This window comes from Sapajus apella, unplaced genomic scaffold (assembly GCF_009761245.1).
Source record: "Sapajus apella isolate SASKATOON/1434 unplaced genomic scaffold, GSC_monkey_1.0 scaffold2, whole genome shotgun sequence".
Classification (NCBI taxonomy): Eukaryota; Metazoa; Chordata; class Mammalia; order Primates; family Cebidae; genus Sapajus; species Sapajus apella.
Window position 1 is genome coordinate 61689478 of NW_022436942.1, and position 27773 is coordinate 61717250.

The following is a 27773-nucleotide window of genomic DNA, read 5'->3' on the forward strand; positions in this document are numbered from 1 at the left end:
GAGAGCAGGAGAAGAAGAAATAAGTGAACTTGTTTGTTAATTTTTATCTTGTCGAGCTTAGAATAAGTATTTCTGAGATATATTAGAGATTTCTAAAACATTTGCTTGTTTTCTACTCAAAACAGCCACTTGTACAATATTCCTTTTTGCTGGACCGAGGATAAATTTCACTTACTAAGAATCTTGGGCCTACATTTTTCCTGAGAATTAGATTCACCGCATACCAATTGCTCTATCACCTACCTGAGTTTAATGAGACGGAACACTCACAGAACAAGTTAAGTGAAGCAACTTCATTACTCATACACAGGCAGCAGGGAACAACAGAAGCACAGGATTTATGGCAGGTTGATCCCCCAAGGCTCAGAAATGTTTCTGAGGGTGGATAGAGTATGGTCTGCAAATACCCTACATCTCACTACAGCTAAGAGACCCTGAAAACCCAATACCCTGGGTTTTATATCCGGGGACAATTGCACTCACTGAGCTAAAGCATTGCAGGTCATTCTGCACTAGGAGGGACAGAAGTGAAGCCCAGCCAGCTCCTCTTTATCTCCGAATGTTGCACTTTCAGCATATTCTACAGTTATTCTTGAGAACTGCAAGCAAGAAAGGGGAAAAAGCTGAGTCACCAAGGTCCACCCAGGGACCTGTCCTGCTCTTCCTTGTCTACTTGAGATGTTGTCACTTATGTCTCTAAAACGGAGCCCCTTAGAATATAAAAGCTTTTGACATTTATAAGACATTTTCTGGAAGCAAAACTGGCTTCTTGAAATTTGTCAACAGTCAATATAAAACCTTCCGTGCCTGTCTTAGTGCGCTAAAATCGCCACATTTGCTGCACCAGGAAAACGAACATTTTAACTCATTGTTTACCATTCTAGTTATGAAAACAGCACATAGCACACATGATAAAAGAATTATTAGCAAAATATTTTTAAAAACTAACATTGAATATTTCCTCTGATGTCTGCCTGGGTATGTGGTACCCAGATCAACCAATCAATTATTGCTTAAAGGTTGAGGCTTATATGTAGACCTTAGAAACTGCATCGTGGTTTTCCTCTTTCATCTGAACCCATCTATCTTCTTTCTTTAGGAAATTCCCCACAGATTCAAGGGTATTTCTTATGTATTACTTTATTAAATCAAATAAACAAACAATCTAGGAAAATCCTCTATGCAGCCATTTGTTCTTTATGTTTTCTTTGTCTGATTTTTAAAATAATCTGCTTTGAAACTTTCATCAGGATGCTGACGATTGATTATTTGACCCAAACAGTTCTAAAAATGCAATTTCTAAAATGCTTAAATAGCACATTCATAATACAGAGAAAACAACCCACCTGAATCTGTTTCCTCTCCTTTTTTGTGATCTTTCCTCAGTTCACAAATGTAAACTGAAGAACTACTCTGTTCACAGAACTTTGACTTTGTTACTTTAAAACACTGAAAACATTTATTTATTTGTTTGTTTTTCTACTTTCAATCTAAAGCATATGATGATAAGGGAATAATTCTGAAAGTTTATCACTTGAAATAAACATGAAGAGATGACTGAATTTCTAAATCATTTTCCCAAGGGGGAAGAAAGTAGCTTTTAAGGCAGTTAGTAAAAGAAGCCACCGGCGGGCATATACTGTGTTTCTCTTGGAAATTAACTTTTCTTTCTCCATGTTTATACCTCAAAAACTGCCAGTCTGCCCCTTCATCTGTGGCTTAAAAGTGCAGAAAAGATGAAGCTAATAATGCCCTGCCCTTGTTCAGCGGGGATGCTGTAAGCTCCATCTTGCGGACCATCTTCCTGAATACAGTGAGAGAGTGACAGCCTCAGTCCTGCTCTCCTGACCAAAGCTGTTGTTTCTTAACTACATTCCTTTCGGCAGTTCCTTCAGTTGTCACAGCAATGTCTTACTGCTGTGTCAGCCAGGTCAGCTAAATGGGGATCTACATGTGTCTGTTTTTAAATTATATTTAGTTCCCATACTGTCAAAAACATCTAGTTAAGTTGCCTAAATAGCAGCTTAACTTTCAAGCATTTGAATCAGTTGCCATGGTAACACATGTTCAAAAACAGGGACCTACAATTTTGTATTAAACTGTTTTTTCTCCACTTCCCAGAAACTTCATGTTTATATGCTCTGTCCTCCTGGGGGTGGGGGTGGGGGGCAGCTATCAAGGCATAAGCAAAATTCAATCTTTTTTACCCCTTTATATTACAACATTTTTAAAATTAAAATCTTCACATTGGACTAAAACGGTTTGGCCATAACAGAATGTTATTTCATATAAGACCTGAAAATATTGAAATAATGGTCATTGTAACTTAGAATAAAAGGAAAAGAAAAGCATTAGGCTCTGTTGCCTGTCCTCCAACTGCACTTCAGATAAAATTAAAACTACACAACTCTATTGACTGGTCATCTTGAAACAAAGAACAAAAACTTAATCACATATCTAGACAGGGCAATGAAAGTCAAGACCACAGAAATCTAATTCTCCAAGCACATCCATGCATAATAACCACTTTTGGAAATGTGGTCTATAGTGAAAAGACTCTGTGTCTGTATAGAATCTGTACTTTTTAATTATGAGACATTTCACATAAAGAAGACGTTGGGGGCAGGAACAAATCCAACAAACCAGAGAAGAACTTACCCTCTTCACAGACTCTGAAACTAGGAGGTTTCTACCTTCTTTGCAGAAAAGAAATAGTACTTTTCTAAGAATTCCCTGCAAGACTGTTCCCTGAAAAGGCGTGTGGTGAAACAGAACAAGTATGATGAGTTATAGAATAGGCAAAACTAGTTCAAATAGCAGCTCTGCCTCTTACCCAGGGTGTGATGCCAGGCAGCTTCCTCACTGTCTCTGCACCTCATCCCCACTTTGAGAGAAAAATATCTACCTGAAATGAATTTTCATTTAATAATCCAGTGAGATCCCTTATGAAAAACATCCAGCTCAGCTAGATCTTAGTAAGTGTTCATTCATTTTTGCTCTGTCATCCCCATCATGAATCCCTGTGTTTTAAAGCAAAAAGTTCTGTCTTCCAGTGGCTCTTGCAACTTGTCTAGTTTCTTGGATGGATCGCAGGGGCCTATGTAACCACACCTTTGCTAAAATGCTATAAACTGCTCAAGGGCTAACACTCATGGTCTGTAAGTGAGCCTTAGCCAGTCAGGGAACTATACAGGTGACCACAGGATCTCTCACAATTTAGGAGAATTTGTCCCTTTTTACAGTCACAAACAGAAAGATTAGAATAACAGAATAAATTCTGGGTAAGCTCAGATCCTCTGAGAAGGAGACACCAAGATGGATTAAATGCTCAAAAAAAGCTTATTAGGGGAAACATCTGTGGGAGATGTGAGAAAAGACAAATCTGAGCCTGAGGGAAGGAGAGAGGAAAGGAAGAAGAAAGGGTGGGTGAAAGCTTCCGAGACTGGCATGCAGTCTAAGAAAATATCTAGAACTTGGGGAGTCCTCAAGCTAATGTTGGCCATAAAAGGGATCCCGTGTTTCCCAGGAAAGGCTCATCTCAGTCTGTCTGCCATACTCAGTCACTAGCTGACAGCAGCCCTTGGAAAACATGGCCTTACCACAGATATAAAAGCTGGATTATCATAGCTGCCACTGCTTTTTAATTAGTGATATGGTTTGGACATTTGTCCCCTCCAAATCTCATGTTCAAATATAATCCCAGTTTTGCAGGTGGGGTCTTGAAGGAGGTGTTTAGATCCTCGGAGTATATCCCTCATGAATGGCTAAATGTCATCCTCTTTGTGATGAATGAGCTCACTGGAGACCTGGTTGTTTTAAGTGTGTGGCACCTCCCCCTGCTTTTGCTTCCACTCTCACCACATGAGATGACTGCCCCTGCTTCACCTTCTGCCATGATTGTAAGCTTCCTGAGTCCTCACCAGAAGAAAATGCTGGCACCATGCTTCCTGTACACCATGCAGAACATGAGACAATCAAACCTTTCTTCTTAATAAATTGCCCCACCTCAAAAATTTCTTCAGAGCAATGCAAAAATGGCCTAACACAAATAGGCTGCAATTTTCTACAGTTGTAATTACAACTTTCAATGAAAACTTAGATATTTCAAAAAGGAACACTTAGATGAAGCCACACTGCAAATTAACAGGGTCTATATATGAAGCACACTGTGTAGGTAGAGTTTCTGTGCACACTGGCTTTGCTCTGCCTAGAGCCCTTGCCACAGCTTGGCTTTACTTATGGCTGAGCCATTATCCACTTCTGAGAAGCCTTTTCCCCTGTCATTCTCCATAACCTCCACTGCAAAATGCCTGCCTCCTCAGTAACTTTGCCTCCTCAGTAACTTTGAAAGCTGCCCTTTATCCAGAGCCTCCTCCTATATTGCACCTTTTTACTGCCATCCACATCTTTCTGAAAAATTCAACCCAAAGTGGCTTAACTCCAAGGGCACAGGACTTGTAAAAGAGTATTAATTGAGGCAGTGCAGTGGCTCACACCTGTAGTCCCAACACTTTGGGAGGCCAAGGCAGGCAGATCATGAGATCAGGTGTTCGAGACCAGCCTGCTCAATATGGTCTCTACTAAAATCCACAACCCCCCCAAAAAAATAGCCAGGCATGTTGGCACGTGCCTGTAATCCCAGCTATTCAGGAGGCTGAGGCAGGAGAGTTCCTTGAACCCGGGAGGCAGAGGTTGCATTGAGCTGAGATCATGCCACTGCACTCCAGCCTGGGTGACAGAGTGGGAATCTGTCTCAAAAATTAAATTAATTAGTTAATTAAAATTAAAATGAGTATTAATTAAAGCTTGCTGTTCTGATGGATAAATCCCAAAAGCTCAGTGACTTTACACATTGAAATCTATTTTTGTATATCCAACCATCCATGTGGGTACATAGCAGGTAACCTTTACACGACAATTCAAAGACCTTTGCTTGGTCAACCCCTAGGGTCTTGGGGACATTCTCTTCCAAACATTGGACAGAACAACAACAAAAAAAATACTACAGGCCAGGTCGGCACATGGTAATCATCACTTCCACATGTATTTGTGGACAAGAATAAATTGCATAGTCACATCAAACTGCAAGAGACATTGGGAAATACAGTCCAGCTGTGTGCACAGGAGCAAGAGTAAGCAGATTTAGTCAGCACCTTCCTATCTCTGCCGAGTAGGGTCCAGTACTGAGGCCTGAGGGTGAAGTCTTAGACTCACTCTACAGTTCTATCTTTCTGTGCAATGGGACCTGCAGTTTTGCCCTTAAAGGTTTCTGAATTTGGCTTCAGAACCTAAGCAGAAGAATGGGAGCTGCTTGAGGGATCAGCTTTGGGCACTTGGTAAGTATTTTTGGATGGAGAATTTCTATCAGAAAATGTGTTTTGAGTTATAAACAACCTATTTATAAACACACTTTAGTAAGAAACCCCATCTGTAAGTTGGGGACTAAATATATATGTGAGCATAAATGCATATGTCATATTTTGCAAACTTTTGAGATGGTGTGAATTTGGATATTGTGTAAGGTCACTGGTGATTTGACTCCTATCCTATAACAAGCTTCAGTTCCTGTTGTCATGGAGGAGTGGGTTGAAGGCAAGTTAGGAAGCAACTGACCATAATCATCTGGGAAGTTCTCTGTGCAATCTATAGTCTGTTGTAGATTTGTTGTAGAACAACTTAATACCATTCAGTTGAATCTCTATGTCTGTGGGCTTTAGGGCAGTACAGACTGGTTAAAAATACTGTCTTCTATTAACCTTCAATAAAGCAAGACAATGTTTATGAGAATAACATTTTTGAACCCCATTTATTGAATTATGGTGAAATTTTACTTTATATTGTTACACATATGCAAATATGCCATTTGAAACATATGCTTGAAAAGAATGCAAAAAGACTGCTGGCAGTCTAATCACTTAGCTCAGGCAACAAACTTTTTTAAGCTACATCAAAGCTCCCTCTCACTTTTGAAGATGACAAATAGCTTTTTATAATCCCCTAACAACATAATCCTGCATTACATTGTCCATTTTAAAGGACAGAGAATATCATGGGCTTCGAAATTTAAGTCAGGAAATTTTAGGTCTGCTAAGAAGATGAGAAACACATTTCTGATGAGAAAAAAAAACATACATAGACTATCTTCCAGACCCACTTTGCATTACAAAATATTTCCATAACACTTACAGACATGTGGACATAAATGATATTGCACTTGTGATGTCTACGTTTATACTTACAAACTGGAACAGGGGTGGCAGAGTGCGGTAGAAAGAGTGCTGATATAGAAATCTACAGACTTGAATTCTTGACTGACTTCTTGACACACACTAGCTGTATGACCTGGAATAAGTCACCCAACTTCTCTGAGTTTTGGTTCCCTTCTTTGTAACACTGAGATTTGGATTAAATGACTTAGTGCATATCAACTATTCTATATGTTGCACTTAACCATGCAGAATCTCCATTTCTACAGCTAGAAAACTGTTCATAAAACTATCTACCCCTTTTTCATCCCAGGGTTATCTTAAACATGTAAAGAAGAAAAATATTAGAAAAGAGCTTTGTCAGTTGCAAAGTGCCATGCAAATATAATGCGTTTCAAAGAAAAATAATCACATTCATAATATCTGACTCTTTGGCATGTCTACTCAAGGGTAGATACAGTAGAGTTTAAGACTCGGGTATGCTAATCCATCTAAAGATGGTACAGAAAGCTGAATGTTATTTCCATTTTTGTTTTGTGTTTTGTTTTGTTTTCTGAGACAGAGTTTCACTCTTGTTGCCCAGGATGGAGTGCAATGGTGCAATCTCTGCTCACTGCAACCTCCGCAAGCCAGGTTCAAGCAATTCTCTTGCCTCAGCCTCCTCAGTAACTGGGATTATAGGCATGTAGCATCACACCTGGCTAATTTTTTTTTGTATTTTTTAATAGAGATGGGTTTCGTCATATTGGCCAGGCTGGTCTTGAACTCCTGACCTCAGGCAATCCACCCACCTTGGCTTCCTAAAGTGTTGGGATTACAGGCCTCAGCCACCGCACCCAGCCTATTTCCATTTTTATAAGCTATAAAAGATAGCCTAAATCCAAACAAAGAAATTGATTAAAATGTTTATGATATCTCAATATATGATAAGCAGTTGCTGTAGCCCACTTTCTTTACCAACCCAAACCAGAATGCCCCCCAAAAAGCCTCACACAAAATATATATGTGTGCAAAGACTAAATGTATAGTAAAATAAGCTTTGTAGGTAAAAGCAAAGCATTACTGCATTGGAGAAATATATCATTTTCGATAGGACAACCAGACCTTTAAAGTTTAAGGAGTAAAACCAGAAAAGGAATAGAAAATCTAGGTATGCCTGCACATCAGTTAAAATCTAGGCATGTTTGCACCATCAGTATGTTGGCTAAATATTCAAGAAGAAGTGACAGGGTCATTGCTTTCATTACTCATTAAGCCCTATCTGTGCAGAATAAAAACAATGCATTTATATCTTTTGTTTATTGCTTACCCATGGTCTGGGCAGCGTCCTGGAAAAGATCACGGCAATGACTAAGAGCTGTGCTTTTAGAGCTACTCCTGGAAGGTTTAAATTCAGGTTGTGTGGCTTGCTATCTTTGTGAAATTCGGCAAAGTACTTACGTCATTTGGGCCCCAGTTTCCCCTGTGCTAACGAAACTGTTCCCTCATTTCCAACTGAAAACGAGATTTATATATACTGGGATCGCTGTGAAAATTAAACAGAAAACAAAGTATAGACATAAAAGCTTAGTGCAGTGCCTGGCACATAGTAAGTGTTTAGTAACTGGTAGATATTGGATTATTACTCGACCAGGATTATCAAGACTCACTGAGGAGTTAAGATTTTTCTGGCTCACTACCTGAACCCTTCCTCTTCTAGTTCTGCTTAACTTCCCTAAATAAATATTTTGTAACTACTAGTCGTGAGGTCAATTTAGCCAGATGCAAATACCAATTATGTAAATGGACTAGAATGGAATCAAATGGGGTAGAATAGAGTAGACTAGAACAGGAAATTTAATATCCACATATATCACATATAGTGAGACAAATATCATTATAAGCAATTTGGGTGGAGATGTTACTGAGATGGGATGAAAACTGTATTTCCAAATGTGGAATGCTATCAAAAGTGTTTCAAAGCCACAGCCCTAAAACTTTCCATTGTGCCCTCTAGAATCCACTGTACCTCATGAGTAAATTTTTTTTCTTTTAAGTTCCAGGATACATGTGCATGACGTGCAGGTTTGTTACGTGGGTAAACATGTGCCAAGGTGGTTTGCTGCACCTATTAACCCATCACCTAGGTATTAAGCCCCACATGCATTAGCTATTTATCCTGAAACTCCCCTTCCCCCGACCCCCAACAGGCACCTTCCTGTGTTCATGTGTTCTCACTGTTCAGCTCCCACTTATAAGTGAGAACATGCAGTATTTAATTTTCTGTTCCTGTGTTAGTTTGCTGAGGATATGAGGATCTTGGCTTCCTGCTCCATCCACGTCCCTGCAAAGGACATGAGCTCATTCCTTTTTGAATAGTATCCCATGGTGTATATGTACCACATTTTCTTTATCTAGTCTATCATTGATAGGTTATTTGGGTTGATTCCATGTCTTTGCTATTGCAAATAGTGCTACAATGAACATACACATGCATGTACCTTTGTAATAGAATTATTTATATTCCTTTGGGTATATACCCAGTAATGAGATTGCTAGGTCAAATGGTATTTCTGGTTCTAGGTCTTTGAGGAATCCCCACACTGTCTTCCACAATGGTTAAACTAATTTGACTTCCCACCAACAGTGTAAAAACCTTTTTATTTCCCCACAGCCTCATGAGCATCTGTTATTTTTTGACTTTTAATAATTGCCATTCTGACAGGCATAAGATGGTATCTCATGGTAGTTTTGACTTTCATTTTTCTAATGATCAGTATATTGAGCTTTTTTTCATATGTTTATTGGCCAAAAAATATCTTCTTTTGAGAAGTGTCTGTTCACGTCCTTGCCCACTTTTTAATGGTTTCTTTTTCTTGTAAATTTAAGCTCCTTATAGATTCTGGATATCAGACCTTTGTCAGATGGATAGATTGCAAAAATTTTCTCCTATTCTGTAGGTTGTCTGTTCACTCTGATGATAGTTTCTGTTGCTGGGCATAAGCTCTTTAGTTTAATTAAATCCCATTTGTCAATTTTTGCTTTTGTTGCAATTGCTTTTAACATTTTCATCATGAAATCTTTGCCAGTGCCTATGTCCAGAATGGTACTGTCTAGATTTCCTTCTAGTGTTTTTATAGTTTTGGGTTTTTAGTCCATCTTGAGTTAATTTTTGTATAAGGTATAAGGAAGGGGTCCGGTTTCAGTTTTCTGCATATCGCTAGCCAGTTCTCCCAGCACCATTTATTAAATAGGGAATCCTTTCCCCATTGCTTGTTTTTGTCAGGTTTGTTAAAGATCAGTTGGTTGTAAATATGCAGTCTTATTCCTGAGTTCCCTATTCTGTTCCATTGGTCTATGTGTGTGTTTTTGTACCAGTACCATGCTATTTTGATTACTGTAGCCTTGTAGCATAGTTTGAAATCAGGTAGCATGATGCCTCCAGCTTCGTTCTTTTTACTTTACTCTTTTTACTTACAATTCTCTTGGCTATAAGAGCTCTTTTTTTGTTCCATGGGAATTTTAAAGTAGTTTTTTTTATTCTATGAAGAATGTCAATGGTAGTTTAATGGGAAGAGACTTGAATCTATAAATTAATTTGAGTAGTATGGCCATTTTCATGATATTGATTCTTCCTATCTGTGAGCATGGAATGTTTCTCCATTTGTTTGTGTCCTCTCTGATTTCCTTGAGCAGTGGTTTGTAGTTCTCCTTGAACAGGTCCTTCCCTTGTTAGCTGCATTCCTAAGTATTTTATTCCCTTTGTAACAATTGTGAATGGGAGTTCATTTATGATTTGGCTCTCTGCTTGTCAATTGTTGGTGTATAGGAATGCTTGTGATTTTTGAACATTGATGTTGTATCCTGAGACTTTGCTGAATTGTTTATCAACTTAAGAAGCTTTTGGGCTAAAATGATGGAGTTTTCTAGATACAGGATCATGTCATCTGCAAACAGTGACAGTTTGACTTCCTCTCTTCATATTTGAATACTGTTTCTTTCTTTCTTTTGCCTGATTGTCCTGGCAAGAACTTCCAATACTCTGTTGAATAGGAGGGGTGAGAGAGGACATCCTTGTTTTTGCTGGTTTCCAAGGGGAATGCTTCCAACTTTTGTCCATTCATTATGATATTGGCTGTGGGTTTGTCATAAATGGCTCTTATTTTGAGGTATGTTTCATTAATACCTAGTTTATTAAGAGTTTTTAACATGAAGGGATGTTAAATTTTATTGAAGGACTTTTCTGCATGTATTGACATAATCATGTGGTTTTTGTCTTTAGTTCTGTTTATGTAACAGGTTACGTATATTGATTTGTACACGTTGAATAAGCCTTGCATCCCAGGGATGAAGCTGACTTGATCATGGTGGATAAGCTTTTTGTGTGCTGCTGGATTCAGCTCGTCAGTATTTTATTGAGGATTTTTGCATCAATGTTCATCAGGAATATTGACCTGAAGTTTTCTTTTTTGTTGTTGCATGCTGCCAGGTTTTGGTATCAGGACAGTGCCGGCCTGATAAAATGATTTAGGGAGGAGTCTCTCTTTTTCAATTGTTTGGAATAGTTTCAGAAGAAATGGTACCAGCTCCTCTGTACCTCTGTAGAATTCAGCTATAAATCTGCCTGATCCTGAACTTGTGAGTAAAATTTTATACATCCTCAAGGTACGACGGTGAAGAATCTGAATATTTCCTTCATCTTTGTACAGTAATTCAATATTTCCCAAACCTTGGTGCACATCAGAGTCTCCCAGAAGGTTTTGTTGTGGCAGCCTCTAAGATACTCCTTACTGATCCAGCTCTCACTCCTATGATTCACACCCTGTGTAACACTTAATCCCTTAAGTATGAGCTGAAAGTAGCACCTCACCTCTAATGAATAAATTCAGCAAAAGTAATTATCACTTTTAATAATAAGTTATAATAAGAAACAGACTTCTGTCTCTCTCTCTCTCCCTCTCTTCGTCTTCCTTTCTTCTGCTTTTTGATCACAAAATAGATCATATAATGTTTTAGAATGTAACCCCATGTGGTATACTGATTGCATTTAGGGCTGGGGTCATTCACCTGTCTCTGCATCCATATCCCTTTGACATATAACGTTGTGGCACCTCCCACTGGGAATTCAGGCTCAGCCACGTGACTTGCTTTGACCAATGTGATGCTAGCGAATGCAAACACAAGCATAGACTTCAAGGGGAGGCACTATTGGAGTTGTTCAGTCCTGCCCTCTGCCATTGCCATGAGAATATTCCTTGGCTAGCCTGCTAGAGGATGATAGACAGAGCAGAGCCAAGTCATCCACTCTTCCCAGACAATGCCCTCTAGATCAGCCAACAGCCAACCAATCCCAAGCCAAAATCAACCTTGCTGCCTAGTGAATCCACAGCTGACCATAAACATGTGAGGGAGCCATGCTGAGAACCAGACCAAAGTAGCTGAACCTCTCAAACACCTGAGCAAAACAAATGTTTACCACTGTAAATTGTCTGTTACATATTGGATAATATGATATAAGAAAGCATTCTCCTTCTCTGTGCATATCACTGATGAGAACCCATGTATTTACCAGAATTTTATTTATAAAATTAAGATTTGCTATTTACTAGAATTATAAAATATGTACATATTGACCTAATCATTATATAACCATTGTATATTACAACTTAGAATATCTTTTATTGCATTAATGGGGAGAATGGGGACTAGACAGGCAAAGACCCCTGTTGAAAAACGGGAGATGGCTGCAAAATGATCTGATGGATATAAATCTTTACACACAGTGCATTTTGGGACTGCTCCCATCACCAAACACAATTAAAGGAAAGCAATGACCTATCCCAGTCAAACCATGAGCCTGAAGATTCCTGATGGTAAGAGTGGGGGTCTTGTCCTCAGGGCCTACTGGAGGGTGGAACAGGTGGGCTGATGTCTACTGTTTTTCCTCTTGGGCCAATGCACTTCAGTAAACTTATATTTTAAAAGCCCAAATATCAAGAGAGCTTAAGCTTACCCTTTTCATTTGAGCAGGGTTAGGCTAGGATATCCTGTGATTCAAAGCATTAACAAGATTATGGTGCCCATTGCCATATGTAATTTAAGAGATTTGATTTTCAATGACACAAAACCTCATGTATGCTGTGATCTAACTATTCTAATTTGGAGAACTTCCTGACATTACTAAAAACCAAACTTCTTTGTTTCAGTGAATTTCTATGTATCTATTTTTGGGGGGTTGTTTTTCTCCCTTCTTTACATATTTAGCCCTCCTGTGGGGTATTCTACCAATACGCAGATTAGAAAACACCACAGGAAAGCTAGATTTTTTTTTCTACCTGGGTCTCTGGTTGTCCTAACCAGGTGCATCTATTTCAGAATGAAAATAATTTGTACCAACACCAAACTTTAATTAAAATATACAAAATAGATTAAAGTTTCATACTCTAGTGCTTTGGAAATAACATTTCTGAATGTGAGTCAATCGAAGAACAAACCCTCATTGATAATGTAAATTCAGCCTATACAAATTTATGTTAAATATCATTATTTAATAAACTTCTTAATCACCTTCTTGATTTTATTGAGCCTGCATTTAAATTTTAATTAGATGTAATGATCAGACAATTATAGAATGCTTGCATTCAAAGAGGAATTGATGTATACAGTTTTCATCCTCATAATTGGAACCTGCCATTCTGGATTCCAAATGTACCTGTGCATGGTTTCTTAGAATTCACTGGGTGTGTATCATCCAAGGACCCTAAATGTAATGCATTCATAGGATGGCTGTGTAATTTTATTAACCAGACTAGTAAGTTTCAAAATGCAAACTATAATACATACAAGTTGTAGCCTGTAGTTGCTTCCAGAATCAGACTTTTAAAGTTAAAATTCTCATTGTTTTTAGTTCAGATCTCTTTTACTCTGCACTAAGAGGCAATCCTCCCCATTTTTGTTGTTTAACAGGAGGCAGCGACTTTAGAATTCTCTCCCATTTCAAGTGACCACACAACTGCTATTGCTTCTTACAAAAGTTGTTCATAAGCCTGGCCACAAACCAAACTCTATGGGAAAAAAACGAATCGATGAATTCACCCAAAGTGCAAATTACCTCAAGATTCAGTTTTCCCTTTTTGTAGAACTAACAAGTGAATCTTATGAGGTGGGCCAAAAAAAGCTGGCTGAAGTGAGCCTTTGAGAGACATTTGTGCTGGTCATGACAGCATTTTCATGGTAATTTGTTAATGTTCTTGCAAAGCAGGGGTAATTTACTCCAGTAAAATCTAGCTAGTAGCCTTATAGATTTGAAGCTTTTAACCAGGGGCCACATGCAGGCCTTGGGTGGCCTAGTGCCTATAAGAGTGCATAACCATGGAAGATCTCACACCTGACCTCCTGGCTGACTTCCTTTCTCAGCCCCAGAGCACCTTCACATCTCAGATCCAGTTCCCAGTATGGGACGTCCAATTGTGGTGTTAAAGGGAGCAGGGAGCTTGGGAAGGTGCAGGGCAGAAGGCACAGCATTTGTGAGTGTTAAACTCAGAAAGGCAGTCCAGCGCAGTGGCTCACACCTGTAATCCCAGCACTTTGGGAGGCTGAGGAGGGCAGATCATGAGGTAAGGAGATCAAGACCATCCTGGCCAACATGGTGAAACCCCATCTCTCCTAAAAAATATAAAAAATTAGCCAGGCGTGGTGGTGGGCACCTGTAGTCCCTGCTACTCAGGAGGCTGAGGCAGAAGAATCACTTGAACCCAGGAGGTAGAGGTTGTAGTGAACCAAGATTGCACCACTGCACTCCAGCCCGGCAACAGAGTGAGACTCCATCACAAAAAAAAAAAAAATACACATTCATTACAGATTTTTGAAAAACAGGAAGACCTCCAAACACAGACAAAATCAGCAGTAATTGTATCTAGACATCTTGATGCAGTTCCTTACAGTTTTTCTCTATACAGACTTTAATTACTTTATGCAAATTTATTGTGTATGAATACTTTTTTTAAGAAAATCTGATTTTCTGGCCACATAATATCATTATTTGTATGCACTGTAAGTTATAAAATGCTCAGATTATTGGACAATATAGGTGGTTTCCATTATTGCATAACTATTAGTAACATGGCAGTGAACATCCTTATACAGAAATCTTGGTTTCCCACTCTAATTAGGTTTTCAAGACAGTTTCTCAGAAAGGATGAGTGGAATCAACAGGCATGGATATTTCAACATATTTGATATCAAGTCAAATTGCTTTGCGGAAAAGCCACATCAATTAGACAGTGTGTTTAGCTGCATGATAGAAGAGGCCTTTATTAATGCACTTTCACCAACACTGAGTTTTTAATCTGTGCTAATTTGACAGGTAAAACGACAGACCGAAAGTCACATTTTCAGTTTATGTGTACAAAATGCATTATGTATAGCTTACTTTGCTCATAAAATTAACATAGTTAGGCCATTTGGAAAGCCATAAAATGAGTCGCTGAATACTGAAAGTAACCTCAAAGAGCATGGAACATACTGAAGGTGAAATGGTTTGCCCAGGCCACTCTGTAGCGATGAACTCAGGACTAAAACTCAAAAATTCTTCTATTTCTCATCCCAGTGTCCCTAACTAGAGATTTTTTAAGATAGAACCTGCTTTAAAATGTAGAAAGAATGGAGAGACAGAGGAGACTTTTAACTGTGGTTTGGTAAAGCTGTTTGCCCCACTGATTTTTCAAGGCTTTTATACTGTCCCAGGTTACTGCTCCTGACATCTGGCAGCTTTTTAATTTTAACTTTTGGAAGGGAGAAGTCAAATATGAAGTTGTTTCAGAATTAACCAAAGCAAAGTATCATTAGGAAGCTCAGTCCATTGTGAAGATATCTCAAGAGACTATCTACAATCAAACATAAATGACTCCTCATGGTCTCTCTCTATTTACCCGAGTCGTCTGTGGTTCAATCATGGTAAGAATGTGAAGGTATAAAGGGCACAACTAAAGATTTTGCTCGTTACCACCCTTTTAATTTTTACATTCAATTCTCAATTCTTCCCGATGAGAAAAAGGATCTTTGTCCCCACCCCTTGAATCTGGGTGGGTTTGTGACTGCTTTGACCAACTGACTATGGAAGTGATGCTATGTGATTTGTGAGGCTAGGTGATTAAAGGCAATGCATCTTCCTCTTTGTCTTTTGGGAACACTTGTTCTTGGAGATACTAGCCATCCTGTGAGAAGCACCAATACCCTGAGGCCATTGTACTATGAAGAAGTTTACACCACATAGAGAGGCCCTGAGTAGTCGTGCTGATTTGCAGTTCCAGCTGAACACAGCCTTTGAATCACCCCAGCCCAGGTGCCAAGCATGTGACTGAAGAAGCTTCCAGATCATTCCAGTCCCCAGCCATCTGAGTTAACCTCAGCCTCTGCGACTGCCCAGTGAATGCCTCAGATATCATGGAGCAGAAGCAAGTCATCCTTACTGTGTTCTGTCTGAATTCCTGACTCACACAATTAATGAGCATAATAAAACTGTTGTTTTACACTACTATGTTCTGGAGCATTTGTTGTGCAGCAAAAAAGAGGTGAAATAGATGGTGTCTCACTGCATTACTCTCCACTTTTTCCTTTCCTTACTCAACTTGTGAGCTACCAATGTCCCCATCATTCTTTCAAGAATCTCTGTGTATTGAATCAGAGAATTCATAACAACATATAATATTAATGTGTTTCATGGCTGCATTGAAAAAGAGACTTGAATGTCACCTAGAACACATGAAAGGGCATAGAAATGGATTTTCCTGTTGCCATGAAAATGTCTGAGATGTTTTCTCTGCTCTTTATTTTTCCTCTACTTCCTATCCCACTTTCCTATCCACATCTCTGATATAAAGCATTTCCAGAAACTTCACATACTTAACCTAAATAGCCAACAGAGGTCAATTTCATTTAAAATAACAATAAAAGCTATGTTGAGATGTATGCTAAGCACTTTGCTCACATTGATTTGGCATCTTAATTGTATGAGGTAAGTCACATTAACCTATTTTGCTGAAGAGGAAACTGTAGTTTGGAGTTGTAAGGTAACACAATCCTTAAATGGTAGAGCCATTTGGACCCAGGGTCATAGGACCCCAAACCCAGGTCTTAACCTCTACACTGGTAACTTATAAGCTTTTTGTCTATATCCCATGGTAAGAAATGCATCTCACATCATGGTCAATAAATATCCACATGTATATAACTGAAATAAAAGTATCAGGAAACAAGAACGTCTTATGATGTATACAGCACATTGACCTATTTTTCCAATCTATTTCTCTTTTTTAAAACTTTAGATAGTAACCCATGAAATTGATTGTGTAACCTGCTGCAAATTGATCACAACACAGAGACTAAAACTTCACTTTACTACCTTCTCCCATTTGACTTAAAATCTGAGAGGTCATTATCTCAAAACTCTTTTCTTCTTATAAACTCAAGGTCACTACCTACAGGTTAAAAACAAAAAGTTTTAATACAACTCAATTTTTAAAATTATAAAGAAGCCTTATAATCTCTATTCACAAATTCTCTTTCTAATATGAGACTATTTGATAAAAAGCCCTATTTGTTACATTTAGCAAACAATAAAATTGATTCCTCAATTATATTTTACATTCAGTTGGTGGATGGAAAAACCCCTGTCACAGACCCCACCAGGCTCACAGCTCAGGACACTGTCTACCCTCCTTGCTCCAGATGTTTGTAACATCAGCTGACCAGAGAATTGTGATGTGGCAGAGCATGAGAAAATCAGCTGGACCAATCTCAGCAATTAGAATGATGGGATTATTTTCCCATCATTTTCTTTCGTTTATTTATGAAAGAATTGTGAGAGTAGAACTACAAGTGCACAAGACAGCATTGAGGATGGAAAGGCCATAGTAATTATGGACAAACCACATGATGAAGAAACAGAAGAAGCCATGTGGAAGCGAAAAAAGAATGGAACACACATTCAGAGAAAAGCAGGGAGAGGCCCTGTGCCCATGGGGAAAACGGAGTCAAAGAGAAGCTCATCTGTTGCATGGCAGCAGGTCCTGGTGGCTTTTTGGTTCCAACTCCAGCGCATACATATTCAAAATGAAGATATATCTTTCTTTCTGGAGGAGATTTGCAAGGCTTTTAATTCTGTATCATTCAAAGATCCTTAATTAAAATGGATGCCTGAAATATTCTCATACTATAAATCCCAGAGAACTGCAGCGTAAGACAGACAAAGAGTCAGGCAAGAGACTGAACTTCATAGAGGGTATCTGCATGCTTCTGCATTTTGGAATATTAGAAATAATAATTGCAATGCCATTTCTTTGATTAATATAGTATAGTTGACAAAAGAACCAATGACGCATAATCATCTATAAAATGGGAATAATAATTATAATAGTACCTGCCTCATATTTTTGTTACGGGGATGAAATTAGTCAACACATGTAAAATCCTTAAGACTAGTGCCTCCCATATAATAGATGCTAAAGAAATACTCTTTGATCCTATGATAATACTGTGACATGGGCAAGTATTTCAGAGCCATTTGATAGGTGAAGAAACAGATACTCAGACCCCAGGCCATGCTAAAAGTTACACAGCTAATAAGTGGCAACTTCAGTCTTCGGGCTTCTCATCTGACCATTCGTTCCACAGATATTCATGGAGTTCCAGTCTCATTCCATACAGTGAATGTGACAGGTGCGATTTCTGCCCTACAAAACTTATAGACCAATGCTCTTTCCCCAATCTTACCATGTTTCTATAGTACAGGTGTCAACTAGACAATCATTATTTGTTTTATGGCTTGCAAATGAGATTAAATTAGCCTAAATAAAGAGTCACAGAACCACAGAGGCGTGCATCTTCCTGTGTCTTGAAAAAATAGAGTTAGTGCCAGTCTCTTGGTCTCACTCCTCCTCTCTATATTGTAATTAATACTATGGGGAATTGGGAATAGTATATTGTAATTCTTTGGATGATTATCTTTCCCCATGCCTCAACCCAAGACTATCAGCTCCCTGAGGGCAGAAACTATCCTCTAAGTAGCAGAGAGGATGTGCATAATAAACACTGGTTAATTTTAAATGAATAAAAAGGATATAAAATTAGTGCAGATGTCTTGATTTTTCTTAATATTCAGAACAGTCTTAGTTTTCAATGTCAATGAGAGGTTTTTATTACTTGATTTTTGGAGGGGGGTTTTTGTTCATTTGTTCAGAGTACACCACCATCTACCACCCGATCCCACAGTGGTCTCTCAGTTTTAGAAATGCAAAAAGCTCAACAGGACTTGAAGTAGGCAGCCAGAAACTAAAATGATTTCCACAACCACCATCAATAACACTTTTATGCTCTTCCTAAGCCCTAAGCTCTAGGAAGGTAAGGACAAAAAAGGAAAGGAGTAAAGAGAAGAGAAAGTGAAGAGGAAGAAAAGGTTGGAAAATAGCACTCTATGATTTTCTGTTTGGTAATTTAATTCTGCTAAACAGAAAATCGTAGAGTGCCATTCGACCCCTTCTTCATTCCTACCAGATCAGAAAGAGAGTCTGGCTGATTGAATATATATATACACACACACATATATATATATAGGGATGTGTGTATATATGTATATATACATATATACATACATACATATGTATGCATATTCTTGATCCCTCTCTATCTCTATTCTGTCTCTATCTCTATGTATGTCTGTATGTATACACGTATGTGTGTGTGTGTGTATATACATATGTATAAAATACATCAAGAATGATCAATAGTAATTCATCAAAAATGTGTGTAGAACCCTTTGGAGTCTTTTATTTAAAGTAAACCTTTTTCTAAAGAACTATGATAAATTTGTAAATATAAAATTGTCATGCTCAAATAAATCTATCAACCAAAAATATAGTTCTGGCTTTTAAATCAAGCCACCAGTTTTGATTAATTAAATCTTACCTAAAGTAGGTTTTCCTTTATTATTAATGTATTTCATCCATATCAATTCAGATTAGAGCAATTTTGAAATCAAAATAAATTTTTTACCAAAGCCAGGGTTTACAAAATCAACAGTGCTACACATTAATGGGTTCTGCCATAATGACCTGTGGGGGAAGAAAAGGTGGCTGGATTTTGAAACTTCATAAATTTCTAAGCATCAAATATTGGGAATTAGCAGTAAATAGATGAAAGTTCAGAGACCCTCAAGATAAATTTCTAAAGTTAGGCTTCTCTCCTAGTTAACATAAGTCAAAGGATTCTCTGAAAAATACAGTAAATTAGAACTTTTGTGTGGCCTTTTTATTTGTATGTCTGTGTTTTAGCAAGCACCCTGGAATGGCAAATGCTTCCTCATCGGTGGAACCATGTAGATTCAGAAAAAAGCCATCTTCCATTGAGAAAACAATTGTTTTCTATAGAGACAAAAAACAAATGCCCATGACCCAGGTCACCTCATCCCAGCAGGCTTTTGCTGCGGCTTCCTCTGAGCAAACACAACAAAGTCCGGAGCAGTCAATCCTGCTGCCCCACACTGGGCCCCCGCAGTTGTGCTCTGCTATTTACCCTTCCTATTAATCTGTCAATGTTCTAGTCAAACATGCAAAACAATATGGTGGGCACATAGTTTGATTGGTCATTGCTAAGTAACTTGGACCAAAGATGAAGAAATGGAACTTCCAACCAACAAAATGTGAGGCCCAATTTGATTGTTAGAAAATGTTCAACAATACCAGTGCATGACAATTTTCTCAGGGTGGCTGTGATTTAGCATCTCTCTCACCAAAAAAACAGTGGTCCCAATAAATGACATTCCATTCCAGAATCTAAATTCAGGTCATGTTGCTGTTCCTGTCATTGTAGCATGTAACTGTCTGGGCATTTTGCAAAGGAAGATGTTCATTAGAAGATATCATCATTCCACAGTGAAGAGACTATTGAGGAATTTGGTTTGGTTCACAAGTTGAATTTCTAGCTAACAAAATATTTTTTGAGCTGAAAAACAAGCTCAACACTTCTTGGATGCTGAAAAGTATACCTCCGTATTTGCAAAATGCAATCTGAGTTATCAAACATTTTGAGCAAATTTCTCAAATTTCTCAAACATTTTGAGAAATTCTTATTTCATTTTCTTCCTTTTCTGCTAGGCCAGATGAAGCCTCAGAATCCTTCTCAACACAAAGCTGTAAATAACCACTTTATTCCACTGGAATTAACAGAGAAGATGGGGCCTGTTTGTCATTCCAGCCCCAGGCCCTCAAATCAACATATTCATCAAGTATAAGATGTACAGATGAGCAACAACTGTCCGAGAAACACTTTTTTAGAAATAAAGAGTGCACATTTCTTTGCCATGTGTTTTCAGAAACCAGGAAGAATGGAAAGGGTAAGTAGCTAAGATATCAGGGCATACAGCAAAGTAAAAGAAAATACAGATAATGAAATCAGGCTGATGTGGGGTCAAATCCCCCCATTCACTAGCTATTTACAAGCTATCTGTTCTGTGGAAAATAACAGCTCTGAGACATGTTTGTTCATCTATCAAGTGGAGAAAATGTGACCACGTACTGTATAAGTCAGGGCATCCGACTCCTGTCCCTGATCCATTTCCCCTGTCTACTTCGCCATGGTAGCTCCAGGCCATATCCTTGCCATTTTTGGACCCAAGAGGAAAAGAAAGTCTCCCTTCCCATAGAGAGCCCAAAAACTGAGAGGAAGAACTCTGGCTTGATATGGATTATGTGTTAACTATTAGATTCCCACTAAAGGATTCTGATTGATCCAGACTGGTTCAAATATCCATCCTGACAGCCAAGAGGCCAAAGGATTGTTCTTGGGATGTTCCCAAAACCATCTGGTTGGAATAGAGATAAGCAGTTTCCTAAAGAAAATGTTGGGTAAGGGGGTAAGTTTTATTGGGTAGACAAAAGAGTAAATGTGTATTTTATGACCTCATGGAGTGAGAAAATTAAATAATGTAAGTAAAGGACTTACTAATGGCACATAGCAAGTATTCCATAAATGCTAGGAAAGATGATGCTAATTGTCTTTATCACTATTATTATCAATCCCTACTCCAAAAGAATACAATCGACAGTAGGATTGTTGATTGTAGGATAGAAGGATACTTAATATATCTCACTGAGTATTACTGACGTCAGTTGAAAATCTGGCTACTCAAATAGCACTCTCAGTGAAATAACAAAGTACAATGGCAATAGCTCTCATACTTCAATTTGAATTCAACTCTAATTCAAATTATAGAGATTTCACTGTGATCCAGCTTACTGAAAAGCGTGATATTAAGGGATGAAATTAAAAAATTGACTCATTCATGCATCATAGATCTTATACACCAGACACTGAGCTAGACCCTGAGTAACACAGGGGAACAAAGCTGACCAAGTTTCTAACCTAAGGGAGATTAGTTTTCAGAAGGGGAGCCGCAGAGGAGTGGGAAGCGTTATGAAGAAAAACAATACATGGTAAGAGGTTAGAAAACATAGGATAAATTTCAGGTATAGTGCTCATAGCAGGATTTCTGAACAGAGAAATGAACAAAGTATGGGAGTAAGCCATAAGAATCTCTGGGTGAAAGCATTTTACTGCAAGGGAAGAGTAAGTGAACACCACGTCTGGAGTGGGGCAATGTGGCCACAGAAGAGTGAGCAGGGGGAAGGAACAGGAAGTTAGAGAACTTGCCCTTATTCCTGGCCAGATGTCCACGTCCTAATGCCTAGAACCTGTGAAGGTTACCTTAGGTGGCAAAAGGAACATTGCAAATGTGATTAAGAACTTTGAGAAAGGGAGATCATCCTGGATTATCCAGGATCCAACATAATAAAATCCAACATAGTGGTTGAAGAGGGAGGCAGAAGAGGAGGTTGGAATGATGTGATGTGAGGAAGACTAAACCCTCTGTTACTTGTTTTGAAGATGGAGTAAAAGAAACAAAAGTCAAGGAATTCGGACAGCCTTCAGAAGCTAGAAGGGAAAAGAAAAAGAAGCTCCTCTAAAATCTATAGAAGGGAATGCAAACTTGCCAACACCTAGATTTTAACCCAGTGAGAACTGTGTCAGACTTCTGAGCCTACAGAACTAACTGGGAGATAATAAATTTGTACTGTTTTAAGCCACTAAGTTTGCGGTAATGTGTTACAGCAGCAACAGAGAACTAATACAGAATCATTCTTACCATTACCAGAGCATTTGTAGTTTTTTTGTCAGTGAAAAGTTTCTGACTTTAGTTAAAAGCCTGGGCTTGTGCAACTTCTTAGGAACAATACCAGCTGCTTTAAAGTGAGCACATATGCCTCAACCCTAATGGTGTGCAGTTACCTTAGTAAGATAAGATATAAATAATAGCAAAGGAAACACATTTCCAGGTTTTCCTAACATAAATGTAACGTGTCCCTAATAGTGGCAAAAAATAATAATTTATGAAAGTATGTAAAATTATGCTATAATTTACAATGATGTGAATATGGATAAATATGAAAACCAAGAGGAATAGCTGAACTATATCAGTGACACTGAATCAAGAATAAAAATTAGTGGCTGAAATGGAGCAAGCCTATTAACCTAAAAAAAGTAAGAAAATGTAGTATCTCTTATTCATTACCTGCATCCTGTTTGCAAGAGGTCTGATAGTTAGTCAGCAAGAATACTTCTTCCCTTTGCTTCATACATATCACTGTAGATATTTATTTGACAAATTCAACTCCCTATAAACAATAAATGGAGAAAGAGGAGCAGGTTTACAATGATGCAATGATAATGATAGAGAAAAACTGACATCTTTAAGACACAGAATCATCCTATCCATGAACATCGTATTTCTTGCTAGTGACTTTCAATTTTGTGTGTGTGTGTGTGGGGACAGGGTCTCCTTATGTTGCCCAGGCTGGTCTTGAACTCCTGGACTCAAGCAATCCTCCCATCTGGGCCTCAATAAAACTCTATACTTTTCTATGTAAAGTTCTTGATCATCTATTGCAAGATATAATCCTAGGTGGTGCTTGGTTTGGTTGGTTGGTTGGTTGGTTAGTTGGTTGGGATAAGTTGGGGGGGGGGTGTTGTAATGATATCTTTTAAATCATCTTTCTAATCATTTCCAAAGTACAGACATGCAAATTAATTTTATACATTGTTTTAAAACGGCAAGCTAGCTAAGTTCTCATATTAATTCCAAAAAAGATGTCTGTTGATTATTTGGGGATTTTGATGTGAACAATTGTATCACCTAGTAATAGTAATGGCTTTGTTCCTTTTTTTTTTTTTTTTCAAATTTTTGAACTTTAAATTTTTGTCTTATTGCACTAGTTTACATCTCTAAGACATAAAGCTTAGGCTCCTGGAAAGCAAATAAAGCTTAGACCCTCATTTGCATAGGCCCCTGTGAGTTCCAGGAGTTATTAGAATTTGCAGTATTCTAGGTACAGAAAGGGAAGTCTAGCGAAATTGGGAAGCATTTCCAATAAACTGTTTTAAAAGATCTCAGAATGGAAAGACCTAAATCTCGAAGTCTCCAATATTTTTTGTGCATTTTTTTCTCATACTCATTTTAATACATAATTTCTTATTTGTAGTTCTGAAGCTTGAGTTTTCAGATAGTTCAACCAAAGGGAAGTTAAGGCGAGGAATATTGGTTACAGAGGTGTAAAAGGGTTGAAAAAGAAAAAAAAATAGGTGTGGAGTTGCAAACATAAGAGGAGGTGATATCAACAGGTCAGTAGATGCTAATACCCATGAATCAGAGCCCCCAAAATAGTGTAAGCTTCAGTCTTCACAGAAGCTGGATATGCTTGGTTGTTCCTGATGGTAACAGAAATTCATACATTTCCCCATCAAGTATGATATTTGCCATATTTTAGTATTTTTGCAGATACATTTATCAAGTCAAACAATTTTTCTTCTATTCCTAGTTTGTAAAAGTTTTTGGGTTTAAATTAGAGACAGATAGTAAATTCTATTAATTATCTCCTCTGCAGCTATTAAGAAGATTGTATATTTCCTTTCAATGATGCTGAAGTGATACTACATTAATCAAATTTCCAATATTAAATGAACCAGGCATTTATGAGACTAAAAAGCAACTTGGTCATAATGTATTTTGTTTTTAGTATAGTGCAGGACAGTGCTGAATTTTGTTTGTTAATATTTTATTTAGCTTTTTTTCTTCTTCAATGATCACAAGTGAAATTCCCTTTTTCCAATTTATAATGTCCTTACCTTATTTTAGTGTCAAAGTTATGCTAGCTTCTTAAAAACACTTGGGGAATATTCTCTTTTTCTAATCATTGATAGAATCTGCATAGGATTTAAATTACTTGCCCCCACTGAATAACTGTATTGGTAAAAGTCACCTTATTCTGATGTTATCTTTGTGGGAAAACTTTAAACTATTAATTCAATTTATTTAAAGATTATAGGGTTATTTATATTTTCTATTTCTTTTTGAGTCAGTTTTAGTAAACTGCATTTTTCAAAGAAATTATATTTTCTAGATATCCAGATTTATTGACTTTAAAATATATATAATACACACATTTTAATCTAGTCAGCATAAAAAATTATATTTCATTATGTCCCTGTTTTAATTCTTAATATCATTTATAATGCATTTCTCATTTTTCTCTTGACAAATATTGCCAGAGGCTTATCAATTTCATTAACTTTTTTCAAAGCACAAATTTTTACCTTTGTTGATTCTTTTTATATGTTTATTTTCTAATTTATTAGTGTTTCTTGTGTGCGGGGTGGTTTTTTTAAATTATTTATTTTCTTTCCTATACGTTTTGGGGGCTTATTCTGCTATTCTTGTGTTTTTAATTTACTATCTAGTCTTCTTTACTAACATATTTAAATAATTGTATTTTCTTCTAATATTACTTTGCCTGCTTCCAATGTTTTGAAATATAACACTTTTATTATCACTCGTTTCTAATGCTTTTGAATTATGATTTTTTAACCCATATGTTGTTTAAATGTATAATATTTCCCAATTATCTTTTTGCTATTAATTTCTAAATTGGTTACATTTTGGTCCAAAAATAAGCTTTGTTTGACATCAATTCTCTGAAATTTATTGAGGAGAATTTTACAGTCTCCATGTAGCCAATTTAAATAAATATTTCATATGTGCTTAGATTCAATATTTTTGAATTATTGGATGTAATCTATAACTGTTCATTACATCAAGCCTATTATGTTCAAATCATCTATATTATTGATTTTTTATCTGCTTGGTCTATTAATTTCTGACAGAAATATATTAAAATCGCCCACTAATGTATTGGGTCTTTCTATTTTTCTTCCGTAGTTCAGTCAATTTTTATAATTTTGAGAGTTTATAATTAGCTGCATAAAAGTTCAGAGTTACATCTTCTTAATAAACCATTTTATTATATAGCTCTCTTCTTTATCTCTACCAATGTTTTTCCTTAGAAAGTGTTTAGTCTGGGCCAGGTACCATGGCTCACACCTGTAATCCCAGCACTTTGGAGGACCGAGGTGGGCAGATTGCCTGAGGTCAGGAGTTCAAGACTAGCCTGGCCAAGATGGTGAAACCCCATCTCTACTAAAAATACAAAAATTAGCCGGGCCTGTAATCGCAACTACTCGGGAGGCTGAGGCAGGAAAATCACTTGAACCGAGGGGTTGGAGGTTGCAGTGAGCCGAAATCGCTCCATTGCACTTCAGCCTGACAACAGAACAAGACTCTATCTCAAAAAAAAAGAAAAAAAAGGAAAAAGAAAAGGAAGTGTTTAGTCTGATGTTACTATAGCTATAGCAGCTTTTGTTAGTTTTGGTAAAACCTATACCATTATGTGATAAGTAATGTCCAAAAATAAAATATGGTATTATGTATTTGGCTAAAGAAGTATTTTTAGTTACTCTGTTCTGTCATGAAAAAATTCCAAAAGTAAGTAAGGAAAAACTTATTCTCTATGAAACTGAAGAAATGTATACCATACTGGCAAAATCTTAAATGATCAAGAGGCTATCACTTCCTAATCCTACTCATATCTCAACAGAAGAAAAGAAATTTAGCCTGTCTCTATTTAAGAATAAAGGGAAGTACAGAAGTCAAATGCTGAAGACATTCATTCTAAACTCTTTATTGGTATTTTTGTGGGCTACATTTCCTGGGGGTTTACTACATATTTCTTCTGTACTTGAACTTTTAACATTTTTGTGTCTTACGGTTTGGGGTGTGTTTCTTAAAATCAACATAAAGCTAATTGCTTTTAAAAAAATACAATCTGACAAACTTCTTTTAACTGAGAAGGTTAACCCTTTTCTATTTATTATGATAATGGATATATTTGGATTTACTTCTACCATCTTATATGTGCTTTCTAGTTACCTATTTGTCCTGGCTCTTCTATTTTTTGTTTGGGTTCTTTTCCCCCCCGACCCCCTACACTTTTATAATTGACTAAATTATTTTTTCTTTTTCTTTTTCTAGTTTCTCCCCTCTGTGTCTTAGAAGTTTTTCATACAGGCCGGGTGTGGTGGCTCACGCCTGTAATCCCAGCACTTTAGGAGACTGAGATGGGTGGATCACCTGAGGTCATGAGTTCGAGACCAGCCTGGTCTACATGGTAACACCCCATCTCATTTTCTTTTAACAAAAAAAAATAATAAATTTTTTTTAAAAAGAAGTGATTCATACAATTTTACCTTTATACTAAAACATGTATACTAACTTAAAATCTAAATATTTAATAAATTTAATACTTGTAAATAAAACAAGGATCTTTCATACTGACCACCCCTCTGCCAAATTGAAAGCTGTTGTCCCATATTTTAGATCTCTAAATTGCTGTTCTTTCCCTCCACAAGTTAGACATTGTCATTATTATTGTTCTTATTTTATGCAGTCAGCTGTTATTTTGATTTATGCATATACTTATCAATATACTTCATAATCAGTCTTTTTTGCATCTCAGCTCTGTCTGGGATTACACTTTTCCTTCTTAAAGAAAATCCTTTAGAATCACCTTTAGTGAGGGTCTACTGGTGGTAAACTCTCAGGTTTGTTTGAAAATGTCTTTATTTTATCCTTGCACTTGAATATAGTTTTGCTGGATGTGTAGTTCTAGGTTGACAATTATTTTCTCTTTGTCTACTTAAGTTATTATTCCACCATCTTATAGTTTTCATTATTTCTGTTGTAAAGATAGTGGTCAGTCTCTTGCCAATGTCTATTCTCTACAGTGTGTTGGGTTTTGTTTTGCATTTTGCTTTATTTTGTTTTGTTTCTAGTCTTGCTTGTCCCTTCTGTGGCTTAAGATCTTTTGTGTATATGAATGTGGATTTTTAGTTTCTCTTTGGTGAATCTAGATGTGAATTGCTTTTATGTATCCTGTCTGTGATTTGCTGGACTTGCTGTATGTTAGGATATATATCTTTGAATAATTCTGAGAAGGGTTTCAGAATTCCTTGTGGAATTCTGATTAAATTTGCTAGACCTTTTTCTTTATTATTATTATTATTATTATTAAGATGGAGTCTCGCTTTATCACCAGGCTGGAGTGCAGTGGGGCAATTTTGGCTCACTACAACCTCTGCCTCCTGGGG

General features: G+C 37.2%; 1 protein-coding gene across 2 annotated transcripts in view; it reads right to left on the minus strand.

Moving 5' to 3' along the window:
- Positions 1 to 27773, minus strand: part of CUNH12orf42 (chromosome unknown C12orf42 homolog) — a 192296-nt gene that overhangs the window by 156685 nt on the left and 7838 nt on the right. Inside the window, exon 2 of one of the 2 annotated variants that reach the window (XM_032299490.1) lies at positions 22810 to 22912. In XM_032299490.1, the coding sequence (XP_032155381.1) occupies positions 22810 to 22815 (6 nt within the window). In that variant the 5' untranslated portion in view covers positions 22816 to 22912. Of the gene's footprint in view, positions 1 to 22809; positions 24651 to 27773 lie in introns of those variants that run through there. The other variant, XM_032299501.1, reaches the window with a different exon arrangement.